The following is a 23,053-nucleotide window of genomic DNA, read 5'->3' as shown; positions in this document are numbered from 1 at the left end:
TGAAATACCAAACTTAGCATTTCGCCAGTTGGGTCATGTAGCCATACCAACAGGACACAAAAGATGTCTTAGTACTAGGGATGGGACCATGAGAATAGAACACCGCAAGATTTCTTGTCCTTGAATAGCACAAGATCTAGCGTATTTTCTTTCGCCTGGTGTTTTTGCGATGGGGTACACAGGACACCACAGCTTGTTAATACTCGTTAATACAACGTGGTGAGAAGGCAAGCCAACTTCACGATAATAAACCTTACCATGCCAAATGATAGATGGTCACAAGCACCTTGGAATGCTTTTATTTTTAAGTTGTTCCTGGCAGCGTGTCACAAAAAAGGGTGACTTGACTCTTTCTATTGTACAAACTGTTCCTCTCGCGATGAGTCGCAACTAAAAACAAAACATATTACTCTGAAATCACATTCAACCGCTTTTTTTGAGTGCTTGGCAATATAGTCAGTCTTTTTATTTTCTCAAACCATGTATACTGTAGTAAGACTTGATTTCCAGACGTAACATAACAAGACTTTTTTTTTCCTTAACTGACAAAGTATAGCGAGGTTTTCTTATTTTGGAAGAAAACATGTAACTCTCGGTTTCAAAAAAGTTGGTGATCCCTAAAATATAGTAAGGCAGTTTTGTTTTTTTGTTTTTTTTTGAGGTTTGAACACAATAAGAATGTTACTGTGTGGTACACTCGGACACTCAGAGGTATGGGAGATTTCACCAGGATTTATGCATGTATGAACAAATCTAATTTAATGCACATAATGCAAATATTTAATTTGAATGTACATATAGTACTATACATGTGACAATAAAATCTATGAACATATATAGAGTTTATGGATAGTGTGGAAGCGTTATTCCCCAAAAAGCAATGTGCAAAAAACAATCATGCAGTGTAAAGTGTATGTTTTTTTTTTAAACAATCATGTTTAGTAGGGCATTTTATCAAAAACAATTTATATTAAATAATATAGTAAATAAAAACAGTCTCATGGACTAGGATTTGAACGTTCCCCATGAAAGGGAAGGAAAGGTGTTTTTTTTTTCTTTTGTTTATTTTTTTGTCTTCTGTGTTTACATTTGTTTTTCACCCCAAAAATGTAAGATAAGACAAAGACAGTTTATGTCCTTTTAGGTTTACATTTGCAAGTGAGATTGTGCTTAACTTTGTATGTTAGAAAGCTACATTTTGTACAATTTATACTCTCCTCATCCTTGATTTCTAACAGGCTGCAAGCACACTCAGTCTAAAGGACGGTGACCTATAGTGCTTACTTGCTGCTTTCCTGGGACACCTCGAACATCCCCAAGTTCTCTCCTGAAGCAGGATGGAGCTCCAGGCGTCCCAGGGGCTCCTGGGGGCAGAAGGGATGTGTCTGCTGGTGCCCAGTCCCCAGAGTGAAGCAGTGACGCATGAAATGGAGGAGTTGTCACTGCAGCCTAGCCAGAACCTTCCGCCGCTGAATGAACGCAAAAATGGTGAGGTTAACAATCTACATCTGAATGCATGGACACAACCAATAAATGGATACTAAATTTAATTGTGCCATTTTCAGCAGTAGAAAAAGTGAATATTTTGTCTATGATTAAATTCGTAACTACATTTTTTAGGATTTGTACTGTACATGACATTCCCAAGCTGAGCCGTGATAGGTCATTAGCTCTGAGTATATGTGATGTCATTTTTAGCTGAAAGCAAGTAGGAAAACGTGCTTTTGAATGCAAGGCTCGAAACAAGCGGTTTTGCACCGCTGTTTGCTGTGAAAATTAAGAGGTAGAAGGAGTAGGAATACTCATGTCCAGAGCTGCAACAACATTATGTTAATATGCTACCAACGCGCAACATAGGCCAACTTCAAAATAAACATTCCAAATAATACATTGATGTCAATGCAAAAGCCTTATCAGGCTTTGATTTGGAAGTTTTGGAGCGCTGGCCTGACACGTCCATGTCTCTGGATGCTGCAGCTATGAGGAAGATGAATTGTGCATTCAAATGCAGTCGGACATTGCAAATTGATACAGAATAAAAGGTCATAGGTGCATTAATAATAATAATAATAATAATAAATATATTATTATATTTGTAATGTGTTGTATATATGTAATATTGTTGTTTAAATAAATCTATTCCCTTAGGTTCCTGGGATAAACCTGCCCCCCAAAAAAACATCTCAAGCCTAGAAATATTTTGATTGTGCATGGAAAAAGTTAGTTATCAAAATAATTACAGACAGGCAAAATATTACCTTTTACTGGGCCAGTGTTGAAAGAGTGCTGGCAAAAGTTTGTCAATAATTTGTCATGAGTCGAGACTTGATGTTCTTTGTTTTTTTTTTCCCCACTCTGTCCAAATATGATGTATTCTTGAAGGAACTGCATGCTAGTGTTGTTATTTAGTCAAGTTTATTGCCGGCTACATTAATCACATAGTTGGCAAAGATCAGTAAATTACATCACTCGCATGTCACCGCATATACTCTCGAGGTAGATTATCATCTGTTTTTGTTTGTAATAAGCGGTTCCCAAATTGTTGGCATATGATAGTTAGCTCGTCAAAATGAAGTTGACTTCTGGAACGAAAGGACAGCAGTCAATTTTGCCTCTTTTATACGTCACTCATTAATAGACTGCTTCATTTCTTTGGAATGGGACTGTGATTTTACTGCACAATGAAAGTGGATATCATGTTATCAAAGTGTGGTTGTTTTGACAACCACAACCGCATCATTGTTAGATTTCAAAGGGTGCTTATTAAATGACATACTGCACAAGCTTTAGTCTCCATCAACACTAGTTCATAATACAGAAAAATCTCGAGTGTGGGGAGTCGGGTTCCTATGTTTTGCATGGTTGCTGAGGTCGGCAAGGCTGCCTTATGAAACATCTCGGCGGTAGAAAGCTTAATGTGGAATGTCAACCGTAGTAGTGCCCACTCATCATCTGGGCTTTTGTCATTTCCTCTCACACACTTCATACTTTCCACCCTATGATCCATCTCTAGCACTTGGCCAACCACAAAGCCACTTTAAAATATTAGCTCAAATGTAAATTTGCCCACCATCATCGCTGTGAATGAGATCACTTGTGTTACATTGGGCAGGCGATTGCAGGAAGTGGAGGGAGAAGAATGAGGCAAAAATTGAGGTCCTGTAATATTAGTCAGATCAATTTACTGTATATTCCCGAGACTGAATTCTGGGACAATACAGTTCATTTGATTGTTTATTGACTATGCATTTGATGTGCTGTTTATAATCTGTCAAACAAAATAGAAAATCCTTCATTAATTATTTCTCAAGCATGATTTGTCAATCGTGTGTTTGCCTGTATAAACGGCTCTTCCAGCCCAGTTGCGTCACCGCTCGTCATGTGTTTGTCGAGGTGAATAGCATTTGCCTGGAAGTGTCTGTGATTCATCCAGACGCAATCCGCCGCTGCGTGTCATTCTTGATTGCATTGTTTTTATTAGTGTGTGATAGTGTAATGTCTCAGCAGCCATATTGGTCTATTATTTGTTGTAAAACTGTTCCCTGCAGCATATTGATGCAGATGTCCATACATTTGTGCAGACACAGTTGCTAGGCAAACTTTTATATCAACAACCAAAAAAAAAAAACATGTTAGCATAACAGTCAAGGTGATGTAAGAGTTAGCAAACTGGGTAGGACACAAAGGGCTTGATTCCAGCGGGTCCCGTTCTATCTGTGGCACACCCTATGAAGCTGCTCACAACCCTTCTGTTGTATTCTGCTAAAAATACACGCCCCATCTATTTTCAACTGAGGACTCATTAGACTGCAGAGAAAAGCAGATCAAGCTGGGCAGGAAGTCTTCCATTTAACTCTCAAGATCAAGCACAAAAATCAGTTGCGTGTAATCATGCATGCTAGCGCCAAGAAAAATAGAAGCCTATGGTGGCACGGCAAACTGTACTCACTTTCTCCAGCATAGTGTTGTAGTCAAGACCACAACAACCGAGACTGAATAATGATTGAGACGAGAAGGTATCGAGACCGAAACAAGTCAAAGACTTTTGGAGGTCCAGACCGAGAGGAGACCAAGACTGTTCCCTCGCTATAAATAACCCTTCACAGCCTCGCTATTTCACAGATTTTTTTTTCTTTTAGTGGAATGTTTTGCCTACTTCCCACAAAGGTTTGAAGGGTTAGGGTTAGAGTGTGTTAGGTTTGAGAGTGTTTAATACGGTAGCTGACGGGGGTGGAGGGGGGAGGCAATGCACTGCAACTGACAAGATGCTTCAAATATTGGAATGAAGCATCCATCCCGTTTCTTAATCGCTTTTCCTCAATGCTTTAGCCTATCCTGGATGTCTTCGGGGTGGGAGGAACACCTTGAACTGGTTGCCGGCCAATTGCAGGGCACAGAGGGACGAACGACCATTCACACACTCGACCATACCTAAGGACAATTTGATTGTCCAATATTCTAGCATGGATGTTTTTTTTGTATTTTTTTTAATGTGGGAGGAAACCAGAATGCCCAGCGAAAACCCACACGGGCACGGGGAGAACATGCAAACTCCACACAGGAAGGCCAGCATTGAATCCAGGACCTTCGAATTGTGGAGCAAACATGCTAACCAAGCTGCCACTGTTGCTTCCATGTGTGTGGCAAAAAAACAAAAAATGAACTGCTAACAAAAAATGCAAAAACGACATTGACACAAACAAAACAAAACAAAAACAAACAAACAAACAAAAAAACACCAAGATAATACCAGCTATGATTAAACTGTGCTATGATTTGGGTAAAATAGTAGAGTGAAACAAACCTTAGACCTAAACTGATTTCTTGTTTCAATTATGTAAATTACACAATTATACTGATTTAAACTGAATTGTCCTTGACAAGCTATAAAAAGTTATTTTACAGAGAAAGTTTAAAGAAAAAGTCAAGGATAATTCTTACATAAAATCATAAAATAATTCTTACATAAAATCAATCAAAAAAAAACGATATTTTTCTTCAGCAAGGTATTTTTTAAATAATTTTCTTGAACAAGGCTGTGAGGAAGTGATATTTAATTGTTTCACTGATTACATAGTATTAGGCTTGACCAGTCTTGTTCAAAATGTCCACCTTTTTTGAGACTGAGAAGAAAAAATGTAAAAATGCCTTTGATCTCGAGACGGTCCAAAAGGTGGTCCCGAGACCGGTCTCAAGACCAAGGCCGCTGTCGAGAACTACTGTTCCAAAAAATGATCGAGGATGTGAACAATTCTTCTTGTTTATTTGCTTTGAACGAGTGTGTCTATGATGTGTTTCATGATGACATACAAAGGAAGATCAAAAATGAAAGGACATGATGGACCTATGAGCTTGAGCGTTGGCTCAAATGAGAGCCAGTCAGTATGTAGTGAATGAAATTTTGTTACTGCCTCAGCCTCAGTGACTGTGCCACCGTTTTAACCACATACACTTGACTCACTGTATATATTTAGACTTGACTGCCCCGCGTCTTAATTTTTCAACAACAACGAATATCAAGCACTCGTGGAATGATCTAAAATGGCTATTGTGAGTCTATTACTACCACACAGTAGTACCGTTTGTTTTTATTTTAATTTATTTGCATGTTTTTGTCTTAGGCTTAATTTGCGGATCACAATCATTTATTTTGTTTTTCCAGTGCTGCAGTTGAGACTTCAGCAAAGACGAACTCGGGAGCAGTTGGTGGATCAGGGCATAATGCCACGTGAGTAACGGCGTTTGTCAGTTGTGCATCACTCGGTGGTGTATGTGTTTGTGTGGGAGCTTACCTAATAACTTACAGCTCTGATGATTTTCATGTTTGCCTTGTTTTTGTGTGTGTGTGTGTGTGTGTGTGTGAGGTTTCATTGGGAATAATGTTGCACCAAAATTTGTTCTGTTTAGCACTGAAGAGTCCGGCTGCATTCCATGGACAGATTCGCAGCTTGGAGAGAGCCAGGGTAAGCTGCACAGTATGAAAATAATTTTGGACCAAAAAAAAAAAAAAATCCAAGGGGTATAAAGAGTTTTAGAATCATGCCACTTTTTTCTCTTGTGTAACTCTCCTCAGACTGAGAATTTTCTTAAGCATAAGATCCGCAGTCGCCCAGAGAGAGCAGAACTAGTCAGGATGCACATCTTGCAAGGCAAGTATAGTTTACATTTTATATCCATGTTTGGTAGTCATTGTCACCCCCCCCCATCCCATGGTAAACTTACTCCCCTTATTTTTCCACAGCTAGACACTTGATCGTAAATTGTTTAATCAACCAAATCTACTTAAATGCTGTACTTTTCTCTACGTATACTTAGTGTGACTTTTTTTTTTTTTTTAATTTATCAGAGACTGGAGCTGAGCCATCACTACAAGCCACACAGATGAAGTTGAAAAGGGCCCGGCTGGCTGACAACCTGAATGAGAAAATAGCCCAGAGACCTGGTCCCATGGAGCTGGTTGAGAAGAACATCTTGCCAGTGGATTCTAACCTTAAAGAGGCCATAATAGGTGAGAAAGGAAATAGACGCTGATAGTTTGGGTAATGAGGGGGGAGATCAGTGGCACCTCCAGATATTTTTCATTAGCGTAGCCAGAGGGAAAATGTTGGGGTGACACGGCAAAACTAACTGCTATAATTTCAGGATATCATTATACTGTTGTTGTAAACCGGCCCGTAGAAAACTACAAGACTTAATACTAAGCGCCTATTTACGATCAGTATCAGAAAAACTAAAAGGGATAAAAGAATTTTGATCATTTTCTTTTCAACAAAGTCCCCGTTAAGGGTTGAACACTTGCTCCAATGGCGCTGAAGCACTTTGATCTTGGTTTAGAAGAACTCTTTTGTTTGGGACATGCATTGACATTCATACACGATGCTTGAAACCTTTCATACAAACTTCGTATTTACTGTTACCAATGATCTGTACACAGAGTAATAATAGTTTCATCATCGTTTTGAGTTTTTTTTCAAAGACAATATAAAGCATAATTTGTACTAGTGTTATCTTGCTACATTCCCGCAGTGGTTAGATGGATAAATAATTCCTTTAATGAGAACACCAGTTTAATGATTATTAGATGTGAAACTATAACAAAAAAATGACATTAAAAAACTGCTTGATATGCTATTGTAAAATAAAAACAAAATGCTATGCCCCAATTTAAACAGTAGACAAAGCTTGCATGCTACCATGTGTGGGCTAACATGCTAATTGCTACCTTGAATGCTAATTGCTAACTTGGTGCTAATCGCTAGCAAATCGTAAGTAAACATTTCTCGCATCTCTCAAAATTGCAATTAACTAAATCAATTTACGCCAACTGCATATATCATAGAAAATACAATTTACACTTTAAGGCTGTCTTTGGTCAACATTAAGCTACACTCACTCTCGCCTAGATTCCTTGCAAGAACAATCAGGAAGTGCCTAACACAACAACCACTTTAGTCTCACAAAATAAAGCAGCTGTATAAGCATAGAAACACACAAATGTTTGGCTTTTCAGGAGCTCGAATATGTACACATAATTTAAACAAGAACACCTAAGTACTAAAATGTTCTATTTCTATTTACTTAATTTACTTCCGATCCAATGATTAACTGGAACTATGCTGTTTTTTTGATAATAGGGCAGGTGAATTATCCTAAGGTGATGGACGAAGACAGCAGTGACGCCTTGTCCCCAGAGCAACCTGCCAGCCAGGAGTCGCAGAACTCTCTGCCCTCACCTTGTGACAGCAAATGCCCAGAAACTCCCTCGTCAGGCCTACCTCCTTCAGGCCCTATTTTGAAGGTCAGCTAGAGAAATAATGTTGCTTTCCAACTTTGGAAATTATTCTCTCATTTTATCCATTCCTTCAGTCCCCCATAGCTGCTACACAATCCACTACAGAGGCGATGAGAGTGATCGCTACAGCTGAGCAGCCTACAAGCCGCCCGGCTATTTCTCACGCTCAACCAGTCACAACTACAAGCATTCCCTCCAAGCCGGGCCCAACACTGGTGAAAGTAAGCCAAATCCGTTTTCTCCCTGGTTTTTAATTTGAAGTCTTCACCGTACAATTTGACGTTTATGGTGCCTTCCCTCTACAGCAAAGCCAGCATAAACTTCCTTCTGAGAAGATCCGCAGTAAGAAAAGCAAAGACGCTAAGCCCAGAGTGAGAAAGCTCAAGTACCACCAGTATGTTCCACCAGACCAGAAGCAGGAGCCCAGCGAGGCCCCAATGGACTCCTCCTATGCCCGACTACTACAGCAGCAGCAGCTGTTCCTCCAACTCCAGATTCTCAGTCAGCAACAGCAACACTACAACTACCAAACTATATTACCAGCCCCGCTCAAGTATGTTTAGGAGACCCCAATATTCCAGTTTTCATACGTGTAAAAACTACGGCGCATCATTTAAGCTTCTATTTCAGCAGCAGGGATATTTACAGCTGTAAAGTGATAGCTACACAGCTGCTTTCAGCATTAGGATCTAAAAATGGAACCATTGTTTTTTTTAACGGCTCCCTTCTTCTCCCTTTCATCTTTTTTTTCAGCGTTTTAAATGGTTTTATTTTTCTCTGCTATCAATAACTGTTATTCTTTCCCTCGCTGTAGGCCTGTGGCAGAGGGCCAAAGCAGCAACGGCAGCGCACTGCCGGCCTCCATTGTGGTTTCTTTACCCACTGCACCTCCACTGCCCCAAATGCCTTTGGCCCGGCAGAACAACTCATTATCGAACCGCAAGCCCGGGGTCTTGCCTGCCAACCTGGAGGAGATGAAGGTACATGGATATATTTTCAACTGCGTGACAAGCCTAAAATGAATGTCCCACCTTGAAAGCATGCCAGACACATTTGAAATCTGAACGCTTATTGCCTTAAATTAAAGCAAGCTGTATGAGGACAGCAAGTTTTAGCTAGCTATCGAATCGTTTTCACTTATCACTTAATGTATTGAATAATTCCACAGAATCATCAAGTAATTGAATGGATTGCAACACCCCATTGGGACAGGCCTAAAAATTGGGACAGGCAGTAATTTTACTTTACGCGTGAACCTAGAAGTGCTGGGTTGAAAGTGATTAAAGGTGCAACGATTAATAAGTATTTCTTGTAATTTATCATTCAGAACCCTAAAATTGTCCAAATCATCAAAATTTCGGCCTCTCATTAGATTTTTCCTATTCTCTATGAAAGCAGATTATAATTGTGATAGATCAAAATAGGAGATTTAAAAATGTCTGCTTTTACTTTGGAATGCAACGATCAATATCTTAGCCAATACTGACATGTGTGATCAAACCAGCAAAGAAATTCTAAAATGAATATGTTAGCACATTTTTTACACAAAAAAATATACAGATTACCGATTAATTGGCCAATTAAAAATATATATAATAAAATGTTATTTTGTTAACTCCTAATGCATTTCAATCGGGGTAAATTATATGCGGATTTTCAATTTTCGTACGTATTACCCACAAGGGGTCAACAGCGCATATATTGTTTGAAAAAAAGTTTTGATTCACAGAATGCATCGCGTGGTAAAATTAATGAAGTTATAAGGACATTTATTCTTGTCATATGTGCTTGTGTTATTAGTTGAATAGGTGTCATATTTAACACAACTGCTTAATTTATATGCACTATGTATTGCATATATACTGTGGCTTTAGATTGTGTGTAAAGCAGTGACATACTGTTGAGTTCATGACTTTCTTGTATTGCTCACCTAATTATTGCTAGCAAACATTCTCTCTCAGATGTGTTTAGTTTTGCACATTAATTTAAGGATACAAAGTTATTTTATGGCTTTATGCTTGATGAATAATGGCGCCAGTGTTACTTGTATGTAACTGCTGTGAATGGTTATAGTGCATAAAGGTAAATAATCCTTGTGCAGTATTTTAACCATTTTTGGGTCATTTTCTTCCGCATCTTTGTCATAGTGTTTGAGCAAAGGAATGGCACACCAGTAACTTTGACACATTGTCACCATCTGGGTGAAATTTCAGCTCCCGGGTTTTTTTTTCAATGCTTTGTCTTTGTTGTGAAAAGTGTTTGATGTAAAGAGTAAATGATTGGACAAAATACTTCCCATGCTTAAAATAATCAGTAAGTATCAGCCCATTTGTCAATTATTTTTGTCTGATCTGTGAAGGGCCATAATCTGACAATTAATTACCTCAAATTTGTGCTGGTGCACCAAAGAGAGAATCGTTGGGCCCACCAATCCAAAATGTTAGTAGAGACTAGAGCCCTCCTAACATATCATCACTGCTGACGCTTTGAGTCCATCTAATGTTAGATTTAGCTAATCGTGATTTCTCTTCTAGGTAGCCGAGCTAAAACTGGAGCTAAAGCTGCGTGGGCTCCCCGTGTCAGGAACTAAAACAGACCTGATCGAAAGGCTGAAGCCCTTCCAGGATCTTCCCAGCTCTTCAGCTCCCACCATTATTCCCACACCTGTTACTACCACTCTGAGTGCTACCCCCATGGAGACTACCACTACCAGTCCTGCAGTGGTCTCTATACCGCTGCAGCGACCTTCTGAGAACATGAGTGTCACATCTCCAGTCTCTCCTGCTCCAAAGGACCCCTTCGCTCACCATCAGGATGCCAGTATGTCAGACGTTCAACATGAAATGCAGTTAGTATCCTCTGGTTCCTCACCTCTCCCTAACTTGCCCGTTCCAGAGAAAGACAGGAGGCTCCATGAGAAGGAACGTCAGATTGAAGAGTTGATGAGGAAGCTTGAGCAGGAGCAGAAGTTGGTGGAGGAGCTGAAGATGCAGCTGGAAGTGGAGAAGAGGTGTCAGAGCAACAGTAGCGCCGATTCCCCCTCAGTCGTCTCCAAGCTCACCACTGTTTCGAGCATCCTAAACGCCAACACTGTAAAACCAGAAAAAACGGTTTCGACAAACTGCTCTTCAACCTCCCTTCCTAGCTCAATCCTGGGCTCACAGACTCTAACAAGCCCACTTCAAACTGTGAAGTTGGAGGACGTGACTGTATCTTCAGGAAAACCGATCCAGCTTCAGCCCCAAACCCAAGGCCAAGGGGGCACTAGCCCGCAACTTCTCTGCCGTTCCCAGAGAAGTCCCAAACTCAAAACCCCACCGCAGTCCCAACCTACCACCCCCGGCTTGCAGCAGTTCTTCATCAGCCATCCTGGCGGGGTGTCTCAGGTGCTCGGTCAAACGCAGACCTTGTTAACCGCAGCCGGACAACCTCAGACTCTGCTGACCACGAGTGGCCAGCCAGGAACTCAGATCCTGCTCCCTGTGACACTACCCAACAATGCCACTGCCATCCAGCTGCCGAGCCCCACTGTCAGCTTGCAGGTAAGAAGGGGCACAATGGCCTAAATGTTGTTCTCTGAAGGATTATGACAGGGTCGTTGCAGGTATCAGCAAATATGATTTGTTACGTCGTAATGCATTCTTCTTTTCAATTTAAGAGCAAATTAAATGGAACATGAAGCAACTCATTGCTCAAGTGTGTTATAGTGGCTACTCTCCGAAACATATCCTATTATAGCGATTGCTTAAATGGCTAATGAAACGTTCCCCCATTTTTTTTTTTTTAAATCCTGAAAATTTAAGACTTAAAAATAGAAAAATGTGTTAAAATAGGAAAATGTGTTAGCCGATCGGCTGAAAGCAGCTGCCGTGCCCAGTAAAGTGTTATCAGGAAACAGGTGGTTTTGTAACACATTTTAATGCAATACAATAATTGCCAGAATAATCTATTTTAAATATATTTGATGGCGACAGCCCCATTGTCATCAGAGATTTTCTGGCAGACGAGCCAGAAATGATGTTACGCAATTCACCCTTTGGCGTCTCAGAATAAAATAAAAATTAGTATCAACACTTTTTTAAAGTCTTTTTTTTTTTTTAATCCAAAAATGCTTTGCTCTGGTTAGAAGGTACTTAGCTACAAAAATAAACAGTTGGCACGTCATTGAAAAAAGGTTGAGAATCACTGGGTCAAACCATGTTAAGAATTGGAATTTCCCATGTAAACAGGGTAACAACATACCCCCCCAAAAAAGAGGACCCACCCTTTTTAAGACAATGATGTTCGGATAAATTAGTTGTTTTGGAAGTACCGGTCTTATTTTTCATTCTTTTCACGCAAGTGTCGTTGACGTAAAAGGACATCTAGGGAACCCTAGCAAGGAGTGTCATCGACATCAATTGACGTCAACTACGTGTAACTGGGGGAAAGGGGAAAAAAAAAACAACCTAAACTTGTTTGTCTCTTGATTTCAGCCTGTCCTTCAGGCAACTGTCTCAAATCCAGGCCTCATCCAGCCCTCCATACCTCAAAGCACTAAGATGGATGTGTCACCTAACCAGCAGTTGGGCAACCACAACTCATTGCTGCAGGTTAGCAACACAAACAAGACGCATGACAATAAGTACTGCCGAGGCATCTCGTGTTCCATGTGAAATTCGGTTCTTGTCCATACTTCCAGACTTTGACACTGTGCAATAATACAACCGACATGGAGAAGCATACTAGGCCTGAAATCAATCCCCAGTGTTTCCTGGGGAGCTCCCCAGACAGAAGGGCCTCTCCTCAGGCCTCGCCCAATCACATCACCAATGGGCCACTCAGTAAGGTAGCTACGGTTTTATTATAAGTGATTTCGTGGCTTTAATCAATATTATTATTAAGTTATGGTGTTAATTCAATTTGTTTGTCTTTGTCAAGTCGTCCCCTCCACAGCAGACGTTCATCCTCCAGCCCGCGTCTCTCCTTTCTCAGCCTCCTAAGACACGAGAACCTCCTCGCTATGAGGAGGCTGTCAAACAGAGCCGCAACCTGCATGTTAACAATGCGTCACAGGTTAGTTTTCTTTCCAAAGCCCACTAGTTCCATTATGCTTGAGGGATTAATCCGATGTCAAGTTTCCCCCTCCCCTCAAAAACCAACCTATCTGTCTTTGCAGGTTGCCACAGCAACCAGTCAACAGATGGATGACTTGTTTGACATTCTCATACAGAGTGGAGGTAAGGAGGCATTTAGCAAGTTACTATTTGTGTGTCAGTTTTTATTTTTTTTAAGGGACAAAAAAAACAACCACAAATACAAAATGAAAACACTTGAGAGGAGCCAAATTTGCGGGCAGATGCACACAGACTAACCAACCAGCTAAATTCAGCCAACTCAACTCCCGCTCTTGATGTCATTACAAGACCACGCCCCTTAAAGGCACTCATACGGCAGGCACTTAGTTGTTGCCTGCTCGCCCCAACCAGTAGCCTCATTTGTCCTGTTAGAATAAAATAAAAAGTCCCCAAAATGATGTCATTTAAAAAGAGAATATTCTTTCTTGCTCTACATGCATATAAGTATATTAGACTTTATGGTATCTGATCGGCTTGCTCGTGATTGGCCGATATTTGGCATTTGATGCAAAATAAGTGATTGGCTGTGATGTCATAATTTGCAGTCGTTGGTTCCACAAAATATTTGTTGTATGAATGTTTTAAGCGGCAGCACCTTTTTTTGCAGTAGTGTGATTTTAAAGAGTTTAGATGATGTTTGCTGTAGCATCGGTTTTTTATTTGCAGTATTTTCATTATGAATTAAAAATAATTACGATGTAATAACTTAATGAGAGTAGGTCGTTGCAGCCATTATTTCTGTCTCCAGGTGTTTTTTCTTCTTTTTTTAACCTGACCACTTCCTGAATGCCTTCTAGAGGCCTTTTATACTTTTCACTCTGCATCTGTTGTGGGCATGGCAAAGATTGTTAAACCATTGACAAAATTGTTTATTTTAATCCACCCATCGACCACTTGTGCAAAAGCTCGATTTTACAATTTAGCGCATTTTAATTTAGTCAAATTTTAAAATGACTAGTTGAATGAATTCAAATTATTGCCCAGCCCCAAGATATATCCATCGCAGTGCTGTTTTTCTTGAATATGACACAAAGATTTGGGGGTGCTTTGTCGAGGTACCGCAGTACCTCTAGCAGGCCTCAAAGAAATATTCACGCAGGTTTTCTGTGACCGCCCTTTAGAAATCACTCCATTCATCCAGCATGAGCCTCCGGTGTCTCTCAACAAGACTCACCCGGTCACCGCCAACATCACCACCCTTCCCATCAACACCGTCCTCTCCAGGCACCCTCCCCAGATCCAGGTGGCTCCTCCTCCAACCTTGAGTCCGGCCCTCGACCCCAGCCTGCCCAACCTCTCCTCGCTAGCCACCGATAACCAGCTGGAGGCCTTCCTGGAGAGGACCCTGGCCGACACGCCGGCGGCCTCCGACCCCCGCACCCGGGGGCTGATGGAGGAGCTGCAGGCGCAGCTGATGGACCATCAGCCTTACTCGCCCATGGACACGTCTGAACTGTCCTTCTGCGACTCCTCTTCGCCCCCTTCCTCGCTCAATATGGGTCTGTCCGACCCGGCGCTGGACAACATGGAATGGCTGGACCTCACCATGCCGCCGGGTCCCGGCGGGGCGCTCGCCCCGCTCGGGATCCCGACGGACTTCCTGGACACGCACGACCTGCAACTGCACTGGGACTGAGGAATGAGCACGGGCGAAGCCGAGGTTAAGTAACCGAGCTCCGAGCGGAGGATGCAGGGATGAATAGAAGAAGAGCACTAAAGGAAAAGCGTAATATTTCCACCGCACCACTGTACTAGCAGTGCACTGATTCACATGGAACAACAGGGAGGAAATTGCACAGCTTTAAACTAAGATGTCACTTTGTATTGCGATCGGAGGGGGAAGCGAGATCGTGACCGTTTAGCCGGATCGCGTCGCTGATTTTCGGGAGAGGTAAGGAGGAGGCGGAGCCAAAGGAATTCCGGTAGCAAGGACTTTTTGTACATACACGTTCTCCAGGCCTGGCTCATATCCAGTGGTAGTGATGGCTGCTGTATAATAATGAGGTCATTATAACACACTGTGACCTTCGCAGAAAAAAACATCATCAGGTCACTTACGGTTCTAGCTGTAGGGTGGATAAGCCCGATCCATCCCATCCTGCATGATTGCCGACTTATCAAATGTGATTTGTTATTGTGACGCTGATGGACCGACTGGAGCGGAGGCAGGATTCTGCGGCGAGCCGTCAGAGCATTTTTTCTTATCCTCGATACTCATCGAGACAACTCGGCACACTAGAAACCTTGTTGTAGTACCACTAGGGCCCGAAAAATTAATCGGCCGCATACCTGTATGCGCTAACGATTTATATCGGTTGCACGCAAGTACCACAAGTCTCATTTACTACACAAAACTATAGCAAAGTTGGCCAAACTTTTTAGTCTGAGGGCCGCGTACAGTAAAAATAGAAAGACATAAGGGACACTTTTTTTTTTTTAACTTTAATCATTAAACATGGCAAAACTCAATAAATGAAGAAAGCAATTACACATTTTCTACATGTTTTTTTTTAACTGCTGTGGCAAATTTCTGTTATGACGCAAATTAAGATTTTTTTTTTAAGATTTCTTTTTAAATAGCGTTGCGGGCCATGTGAAAATGTATTTTTCGGATATAAGATGGTCTGCTAAAAGGTGGATGGCCTAATAGGTAGAAGAATTAATGTCCTTATAACATTATTATGAACTCATTCACTACAATTTTTAAATTATTTTTCAGATTTTTCTGCCAAAAATCTGCATCGGCCTTAAACATGTCATATCATTTGGGCCCTTTGGGACTTTTTCTTTTTTGTCCTTGTATAAATGCTTAAACGGCTTTCCGCAGAATGCTCCTCTGACGACGCGGAAGCTATGCACTAAAGAGGCACAATGTCGATGGCCTCAAAACTACGCTAATGTGAACTCTGCATATCACCAGTTGCTCCGAAACGATCAGCATTGATTGGCATCAGTGGCGCTGGGGATCACGAGGCCGATCGTCTTGAGCGATTTGTCATCCGACCTCTTAGTTTTGAATGTAATATGCAAAGATGACAAAAAAAAAAAAAAGATTTTGCTCATAATGCCGGCAGCTTTTGTGATGTACAAATATGGGAAGGGGACAAATAACATGATTTTAGTCAGCGTAGTTTAAGACATCAACGAATCATGATGTATTGGAGAAAGTTGACATCCATTGCTAACTATCCTGCAGTATCACTACACTGTGTGTGTGAATGTGTGTATGTGAGAGCTGGTGGCAGGAGATGATGCTCCTCCCATCATTTATGTGGCCAAGTGACATTACAGGAGGATGAGTACCGTGGAATCGCGATGGTCGAATTTGCTATTTTCTCATTTGTTACTCAATCAAACTATACAATTTTGTCAAACGGTGGTTTTTGGTAGCTTAATGATAACGTGGCGTAAAAAATGCCATAGATGGGCTAAAGGAGGAGCAGATGTTTTGTAATTGTAAATCTTCAAAGAGCAGCTGCTTTTGACACACGACAGCAACAAAGTACACTAAAAAAGACGTAACTCTAAATTCTGGCCCAAAGGAAAAGTTGACATTTTTGTGCAAAAAAACGATCTCTAGATTTTTGATAGGAGATTGCTCTTCTTTACAACAAGGTGAGGAAGCCTCAAGGTTATAAAATTGTGCCGGAGAGTTGCATGTGCTTTGTGAGCCGTCCTCGCGTCTTTCTGCATGTGCGACGTCTGACTGTCCCCGCATGCATGATCGTCCTTAATTGTCGTTGCGTGAACAAAATGTGCTATCAGGAACAAAGTTAGCTGAAGCAGTAACAAAAGGCTCTAAACTGTTTTCTTGGCTGTCTGTGGTCCAAATATGTCAAGACAACACCAAAGAGGTGTTAGCTAAGAGGGCTGCACTCCTTTTGAAACACGGTCTGCCATAATTATATCTAAATATTGAACCTATCTCATTCAACACGTTTCGTACCACTTGCTCCGTTCTTCCGTTCATGACCACTAGAGGGTGTTGCCACACTTTATTTTTCAACTGCAACTTTTTATTATTTTTGTATTTCAAGTGGGACATATCCAACAACGCTGATGAACATTTCTGATATGTTGCGGCCCAAAATAGTAACTGGCTCCCATTGTGTGCATTTTGTGAACTGTCTATTAGAAAAGGCATCCTGTTTTTTAATAAAGGGATGGAAAATACCAAAAGCTAATTATATCTGGTTAAATTGGTTAGGGATTTTATGGTGACGATACGTGGCCTTTTTTTAAACGCATCATCCGTTTAAAAACGTGCAGTTTTATGATCGTGAACGATCGAGAAAAAAATTAGGAAAATTGACATTACAAAGCTGAAATGGGATAAATAGGTCTTTCTACCAAATTACTTTATTGTTTTTGGGGAGAAATATTATGCATCAAAAGTACCAGTGGTATCGATACTTGGTATTGCATCTTGACTATTCGAGAGTAGAGTACTTGTACTAGTATTTTATAACTCACAAAGTTGTATTGATAACTAAAATGGATTAATTTGTCTATTATTGAAATAATAGTGAGCTGGAGCCCTTGTCCTATTGCAGCATTTTGTGTTTTGGTGCCGCCTGAGAGCTGAATATCAAAATTTGTCACTTGAAGCAAGTGTAGTGTAAATCTATCTTATTGCCTAAATAGATAGTCGGAACAGCTTTTCAGTACTGTAGTCTCACAGTGGCGCATAGTGTACGTGAACAAAAGCCAACAAGACCTGAGCCAAACTCTAACTTTGTTACGTACATCATGCACACAAAAAAATGCATTAAGTTGGAGCAGTTTTGTATAGATTGGCTTGTATTCGAATTGTATTTTCAAGCCAACTTTTTGTCCCTAATTGCTGTTAAATCCTGAGACTATCTTTTATTTGTAAATTTTATATCAATTTTCTTTCAAGGGTGTCAAATATGAATAATCGGTGGCCAAAAATAGGCATTTGAATATATTATCACTTGTTTTAAGGTTGACAAAAACATATAATCCATTTTTTTTTTCATTTGTAAAGCGAATTTTCTTTGCTTTTTTAATGTATATATTTTGTCATATATCTGATGTAGATGATCGGACTCACTGGACAGTTGAGGACAGCTCAGTGCTGATAACAGCTGCTCCTTTTTTGATGTACTGTACTTTAATGCAGACTCATGCATTACCATAATCACTTCATATCAGAACTCTGTAGAAGCGCCCTCTTGCGAATTGCCCGGTTTAGCGTCGCGGTAAAGTTCTGAAATGTTCAATCCAGAAAGCAAATTATCACGGAGCGGTAAATTACGCACAAGTGAGCTTCTGCAGCCGCCCCGTCATGGACGCTTCCGGTCCCCCTACTCCCTTTGCCTCTTGTTGTTTGTATGCCATATGTTTTGCACATGATGTACATATTTATATAGATGTGATGCATATTTTTATACATGTGTGACATCCATGGGCTCTATTTTGTAAATACTAAAAAAGTTGTATGCCTTTTATGTGACAATAAAAAAAAAAGGTGTACGATTGCTGTCTAACTGGTTTCTAGAAGCACCCCCAGAACACAAACTCACAAAACTTTTCATACAAAATCTGTAATCTTATGACTACGAAGCGAAGACTTATTGTAGAATAATGAGTGTAGTTACATATAACACATAACATATTTGCAAAAATGTAAGTTACCAGAGATTGAATGGACTCTTTTAGAAATGTAAAATTACATCTTTGGGTTTGAATGAATTTGTTTTGTGTTTCACGTACGATTAATACTTAAAAACACATTTTTATCGCTTGCAGACAACCAAAAACACATCACCTGCGGATGGCTCAGGTAACAACCAATCAATCGCGGTTAGCCTTATGAACATCACATGACCTACAGGTGAGATATGATTGGTCTTAAGGATAGGTCAAATAATTTTCAGCTGACAAGTTTTTTTTTTTTTAAAGGGATTGCTTTAACGATTTACCTGTAATTAGCAAATTCATTACTCTATAGACAAAATAACTTCATACTCCTTAAAACAGCAAAATAAATGTATTATGGTTTATTTCTTCCATTAAAATTTGACTGGAACTCTCCAGAATGGTATTTTTTTTTTTTTTATTTGGCTCTGTGACTGCCTAATATGAAATCAGTGACTGTGTCTCAGATCAAATGGCTATGACCTAGTGGATTCCCCAGGGGCTAATATCGAGGCCCCCTATTGTTCAATCTGTGCACGCTTCCATTATGACAGCTAATATGAAGCTATAAAATGTTCTACTCCCACTTTACAGATAACAGTCAAAATCACCATGTCACTGTATTGAATGTGTAAGGATGTGGATATAAAACCATTTTCTCCAGCTAAACTTAGACAACACTAATGTATAGTCAGAAGAAATAAAGACATGTACAATTTAAAAATGTAACAGCGGTTCAATGTAAGAGTGTCCAAATCTGACGTGGGAATGAATCCAAGTCCATAAGTGAACGTACGCTCCAAATTTTAACATCCTCCTCCATGTGTCTGTTTGAAGTCCTGAGTATAATTCAGTGTACAATCTTCTAAGCAGGCCAATAATCACCCTCAAAGAAGATAGTGACTTCATACAAAAGCAAGTAAGTCTTTAAAACCCATGTCGTCCTTCAAACTCAAGAACAAAGTGCCCATGAACTTAACCAAGTGCATGCTTTCCTATAATTTGCTAACAACTTCCTAAAGACCGCAATGACCTAGTCGGATCCTGGTCACGATGACTTCATCGCGACGTCCTCTTCTGTTTCCAACGTTTCCCAAAGTAACTTTTCAGTGTTCCTCACAACTCCCTTCTGTGGTCGTTGCTTAAAAATAACGTGGCTATGTTTGGGAAGTGTTCAGAAGAGCTGTGCAGATCCATCCAAGTGGAAACAGGATCAATATGGATATTGATCCAGACCATATATATCCAGAGCAGATAATTAGAATCGAGCATTTACATTTATCATAATACAGTATTATAATGGCAGTATTGGAAAATCTAAATTATCCTTAAGCGTGATTGGGAGCATGAATGGTTGCTCGTTTCGGTGTGCCCTGACGAATCGATTTAATACTTAAATATCTGGAAATTAATGTCCTTAATAAGTATAGATTTAATACTTAACTACTGTATCTGGGATTTAATGTCCAGACTCTTAAAAAATGTGAACCTGGCATCGAATGAGTTATTCAAACGTTAATTCCTAACTAGTGGAGAGTAGAACCATGTTTCTGTAAATATAGCTTTTATAATTGTAAGTTAAATACTTTTAAACAATAATGACGTAATGTGTTAAGTTTGATTTAAATGGTTAGGTGAACTTAAATGCCATCAATGTGTTAACATTTTTCACTGCTGTTGATAGGCAGCAATTTTGATAGTGCGAATCTTAGTGAGCAAGCAGTGACTGATGTCATAAGATTTGCAAATACAGTACAAATAATTTACCAAGGGGGGGTTAACTTAGGCATTTCGGTAAACAAGCAACTAAAAAGTCTGTTTTTGACATGCCCTCTTAAACTACATTCAATGAAGTGCCGCAATTTTTTGTGTGCTTGGCCTAACCTAATTCACAAATTATTAATAGAAGCAAAACCCTGCATCTTTATTGCTAAATGTATGAGAAAATGCTCGATAAATGTCAATGTTTTATTTGGTGATCAAGTGTAACCAACATCAAAGTTCTTGCCAAGATTTCATCAGTAATTTACAGCTGGCTCAGAAGACTGAAACATCAGTAAAGAAAACTTTCATCACCCTATCATCATCAAAATCATCATAACTTTGATATAATTTCCATCATGACTGATATAATTTACATCCGGATCAAGAATATTCTCATATTTGTCCATATCATCACAAGTTTTGTTTGTTTTTTCCTCCAAAACATCCTGACATTAAATTTGGATCATCATTTGCTACATTGGAGGTACAGATCTCATTAGTTTTTTTTATAGTTTTTTATGTACTATGTTACTGTTTGTTTACATTATGACTATTTACTCATTCAATTAACTCATTCAGTGCCAGCTTTATGGCAGACACAGCATAATAAAATGAAAATAAGTACATGCGACTGAACTCTGCAGGGACGAAAATACGTCTTTGGGATTGAATGATTTTAAGACTAACGGGTACGTTTTTCTTTGAGAAACTGCAAATGTGGTGACAAAGCGCTCTCATGACTTTTTAAAACTCGCTTTTGAACACTATTCCCACTTTCCCATAAAAAAAATTATATTATAGGTGAAAGAAGACATCACGGTTATTTTATTTCTGCCAAAACAGTATGTAAGGGTTAACGCACTCTAGTTACATGGTCTCACCTCACGAAGCCTTATCTTGTGACCTCATTGAGACACCTTTGTCTTTTGTGGCCGTGCGACGCTTTGGTGGTGACATCCTTAAAGCTTTGTGTTGCCTTGTTCCTATGGTGCTTGCGGGTTGCCGGGTCACTCTCATCATGGTGATGTCACGAACAAATGAAACTGCAGGATTCTTCATGCTTTAGCTTGAAATTGCAATTCTCAATACCCACATGAAAATACCAACGTGTGCGTTTTGTGACCACTAGATGTCATCATGGCACACTAAAAAGCAGGACATGAGGCTTTCGGTGTCCTCAGCTTACATGGATGACGTCACCGATCCTGCAGGGAAACAACATCAATCCATCCATCAGCCATTTGGTCGTGCATGTATGTATTAACCTCAACTTAGTTCCCAGCCACTAATTGTGCAGTTGTTTACTCACCTGACTGTCATGCTTTTGATGTCTTTGCGCTCCCACACTGGCAACGCGACTGTTAATGGTTGTCAGGAATGGACTGGTGACCCACTCCACGGACTAGTCGGCTGGGATAGCTTCCAGCTCCCCAGAGTTTTTAAAAGAGGTCCAGAAAATGGATGAGTAGATATTAACCTCCTCCACTCAGTTTGCTTTCGCAGCACGACCCAGTTTCTCAGTTAAGGATATGTGCTCAGATCAAATAACAATAAAACATGCGTGTGTGCCACCTGTCGCGGTATTAGTCACACAGGGGGGCCCCGACACAGCCCGCCGGGCCTAATGACTTTCATTATTCAGCAGCAAATGTTCCCTCTCAGCTTGTGTTTTTTGAACGTGAACATTTGCCGCAGTAGCATCGAGCACCGGGATGTTCACAGAAACATTAATTGTATATTTTCATAAGATAATGAGATGCAAGAGAGGACTCAGAAATCTTGATCACGGCGCCATAAGGAGAAGGGTCGGTTAGCTCATTTAACAAGCAAGGCAAAACATCATACAGAGCTCCTAGTGTGATGTTTTTCTTTTAAACATGTACTAGCATCATAAGTGAGGTGCATTTATCTTTTATGTACATTTACCGTACTTCTTCCCAAAAACTTTGATTCTGATTGGTCATTTTTCCAAATTCAAGAGGACTTTATTTGAAGAATTCTTTCAGAAAAAAAAACTGAAGCCAAACGTAAAAATTAAAAGCACATTCATATGAATCATTGACTAAGCCAGTATTTTTTTTAAATGTGAGTAAATTAAATATATGTGCAGGTCTGGTTAAATTGTCTCTTTTGAACAATTCCAATTAAACGTTACATTAAATAGATTTAGAAGTTACATTAAATACAGATTTAGATTTATAGAGCAAGTTTGTGAGATTTAATTAAAAGTGTTTTGTTTCTTTAAGTTTTGATTTTTTAATAAATGGATTGTTTGTTTTGAAAAAGCAAAAATGATTACACAATAAACTATCATGTTCAAACACACGTTTGAGCATCCTTCTGTACGAATGTAAAGTAAATACCACAAAACTATATTTGAAATGAACCTCGAAGGTCTATAGTATAAAATTGTCAAAAGTGCAAAAAGGCATTTTGACTGAAATTGCAGTTCTATTTTTAGTTTATATTCTATCGCCGAGAGAAAGGACTGTATGACAATGGAGGATTCTTAAGGTCTAAAATGTGGCGGGGCATAGATGGAGAAACAATGAGGGTTTAATGTCAACTCAATCCACTTTACAGAATTCAAAAACTCACTTAGTCCCGTTGATAACGTCCGTGAGTTATTTCTTTCAATTCCTCCTTTTTCACGAACGTCGACAAGTTCAATGCAGGAGCGCACAGCAGCAATTCCCGCCAAGACAGCCGTGTACAAGCT

General features: G+C 39.9%; 1 protein-coding gene and 1 long non-coding RNA gene across 5 annotated transcripts in view; one reads left to right on the top strand and one right to left on the bottom strand.

The window, feature by feature from the left end:
• The window catches only part of mrtfba (myocardin related transcription factor Ba), a 26,677-nt gene extending 8,272 nt beyond the window's left edge, over nucleotides 1–18,405 (top strand). For 2 of the 4 annotated variants that reach the window (XM_088438799.1, XM_088438800.1), the window contains 15 exons: nucleotides 1,239–1,488; nucleotides 5,663–5,728; nucleotides 5,908–5,963; nucleotides 6,074–6,149; nucleotides 6,347–6,508; nucleotides 7,635–7,798; nucleotides 7,867–8,013; nucleotides 8,098–8,345; nucleotides 8,607–8,772; nucleotides 10,327–11,334; nucleotides 12,268–12,384; nucleotides 12,474–12,620; nucleotides 12,713–12,847; nucleotides 12,951–13,011; nucleotides 14,031–18,405. In XM_088438799.1, the coding sequence (XP_088294925.1) occupies nucleotides 1,338–1,488; nucleotides 5,663–5,728; nucleotides 5,908–5,963; nucleotides 6,074–6,149; nucleotides 6,347–6,508; nucleotides 7,635–7,798; nucleotides 7,867–8,013; nucleotides 8,098–8,345; nucleotides 8,607–8,772; nucleotides 10,327–11,334; nucleotides 12,268–12,384; nucleotides 12,474–12,620; nucleotides 12,713–12,847; nucleotides 12,951–13,011; nucleotides 14,031–14,545 (3,219 nt within the window). In that variant the 5' untranslated portion in view covers nucleotides 1,239–1,337 and the 3' untranslated portion in view covers nucleotides 14,546–18,405. Of the gene's footprint in view, nucleotides 1–1,238; nucleotides 1,489–5,172; nucleotides 5,551–5,662; nucleotides 5,729–5,907; nucleotides 5,964–6,073; nucleotides 6,150–6,346; nucleotides 6,509–7,634; nucleotides 7,799–7,866; nucleotides 8,014–8,097; nucleotides 8,346–8,606; nucleotides 8,773–10,326; nucleotides 11,335–12,267; nucleotides 12,385–12,473; nucleotides 12,621–12,712; nucleotides 12,848–12,950; nucleotides 13,012–14,030 lie in introns of those variants that run through there. The other 2 variants (XM_088438801.1, XM_088438802.1) reach the window with 2 other exon arrangements.
• Nucleotides 1,269–23,053, bottom strand: LOC148409352 (uncharacterized). The gene is made up of 3 exons (XR_015868366.1): nucleotides 21,644–23,053; nucleotides 21,216–21,539; nucleotides 1,269–1,469 (listed from the first exon to the last, which is right to left on the bottom strand). It is a non-coding gene; the product is annotated as an uncharacterized LOC148409352 (long non-coding RNA).

The sequence above is a fragment of the Hippichthys cyanospilos genome, chromosome 17, assembly GCF_059441005.1.
Source record: "Hippichthys cyanospilos isolate Australia breed blue-spotted pipefish chromosome 17, RoL_Hcya_1.0, whole genome shotgun sequence".
NCBI classification, from domain to species: Eukaryota; Metazoa; Chordata; class Actinopteri; order Syngnathiformes; family Syngnathidae; genus Hippichthys; species Hippichthys cyanospilos.
The sequence above is the reverse complement of the archived record's forward strand: the minus strand, read 5'-3'. Positions and strand labels throughout refer to the sequence as shown.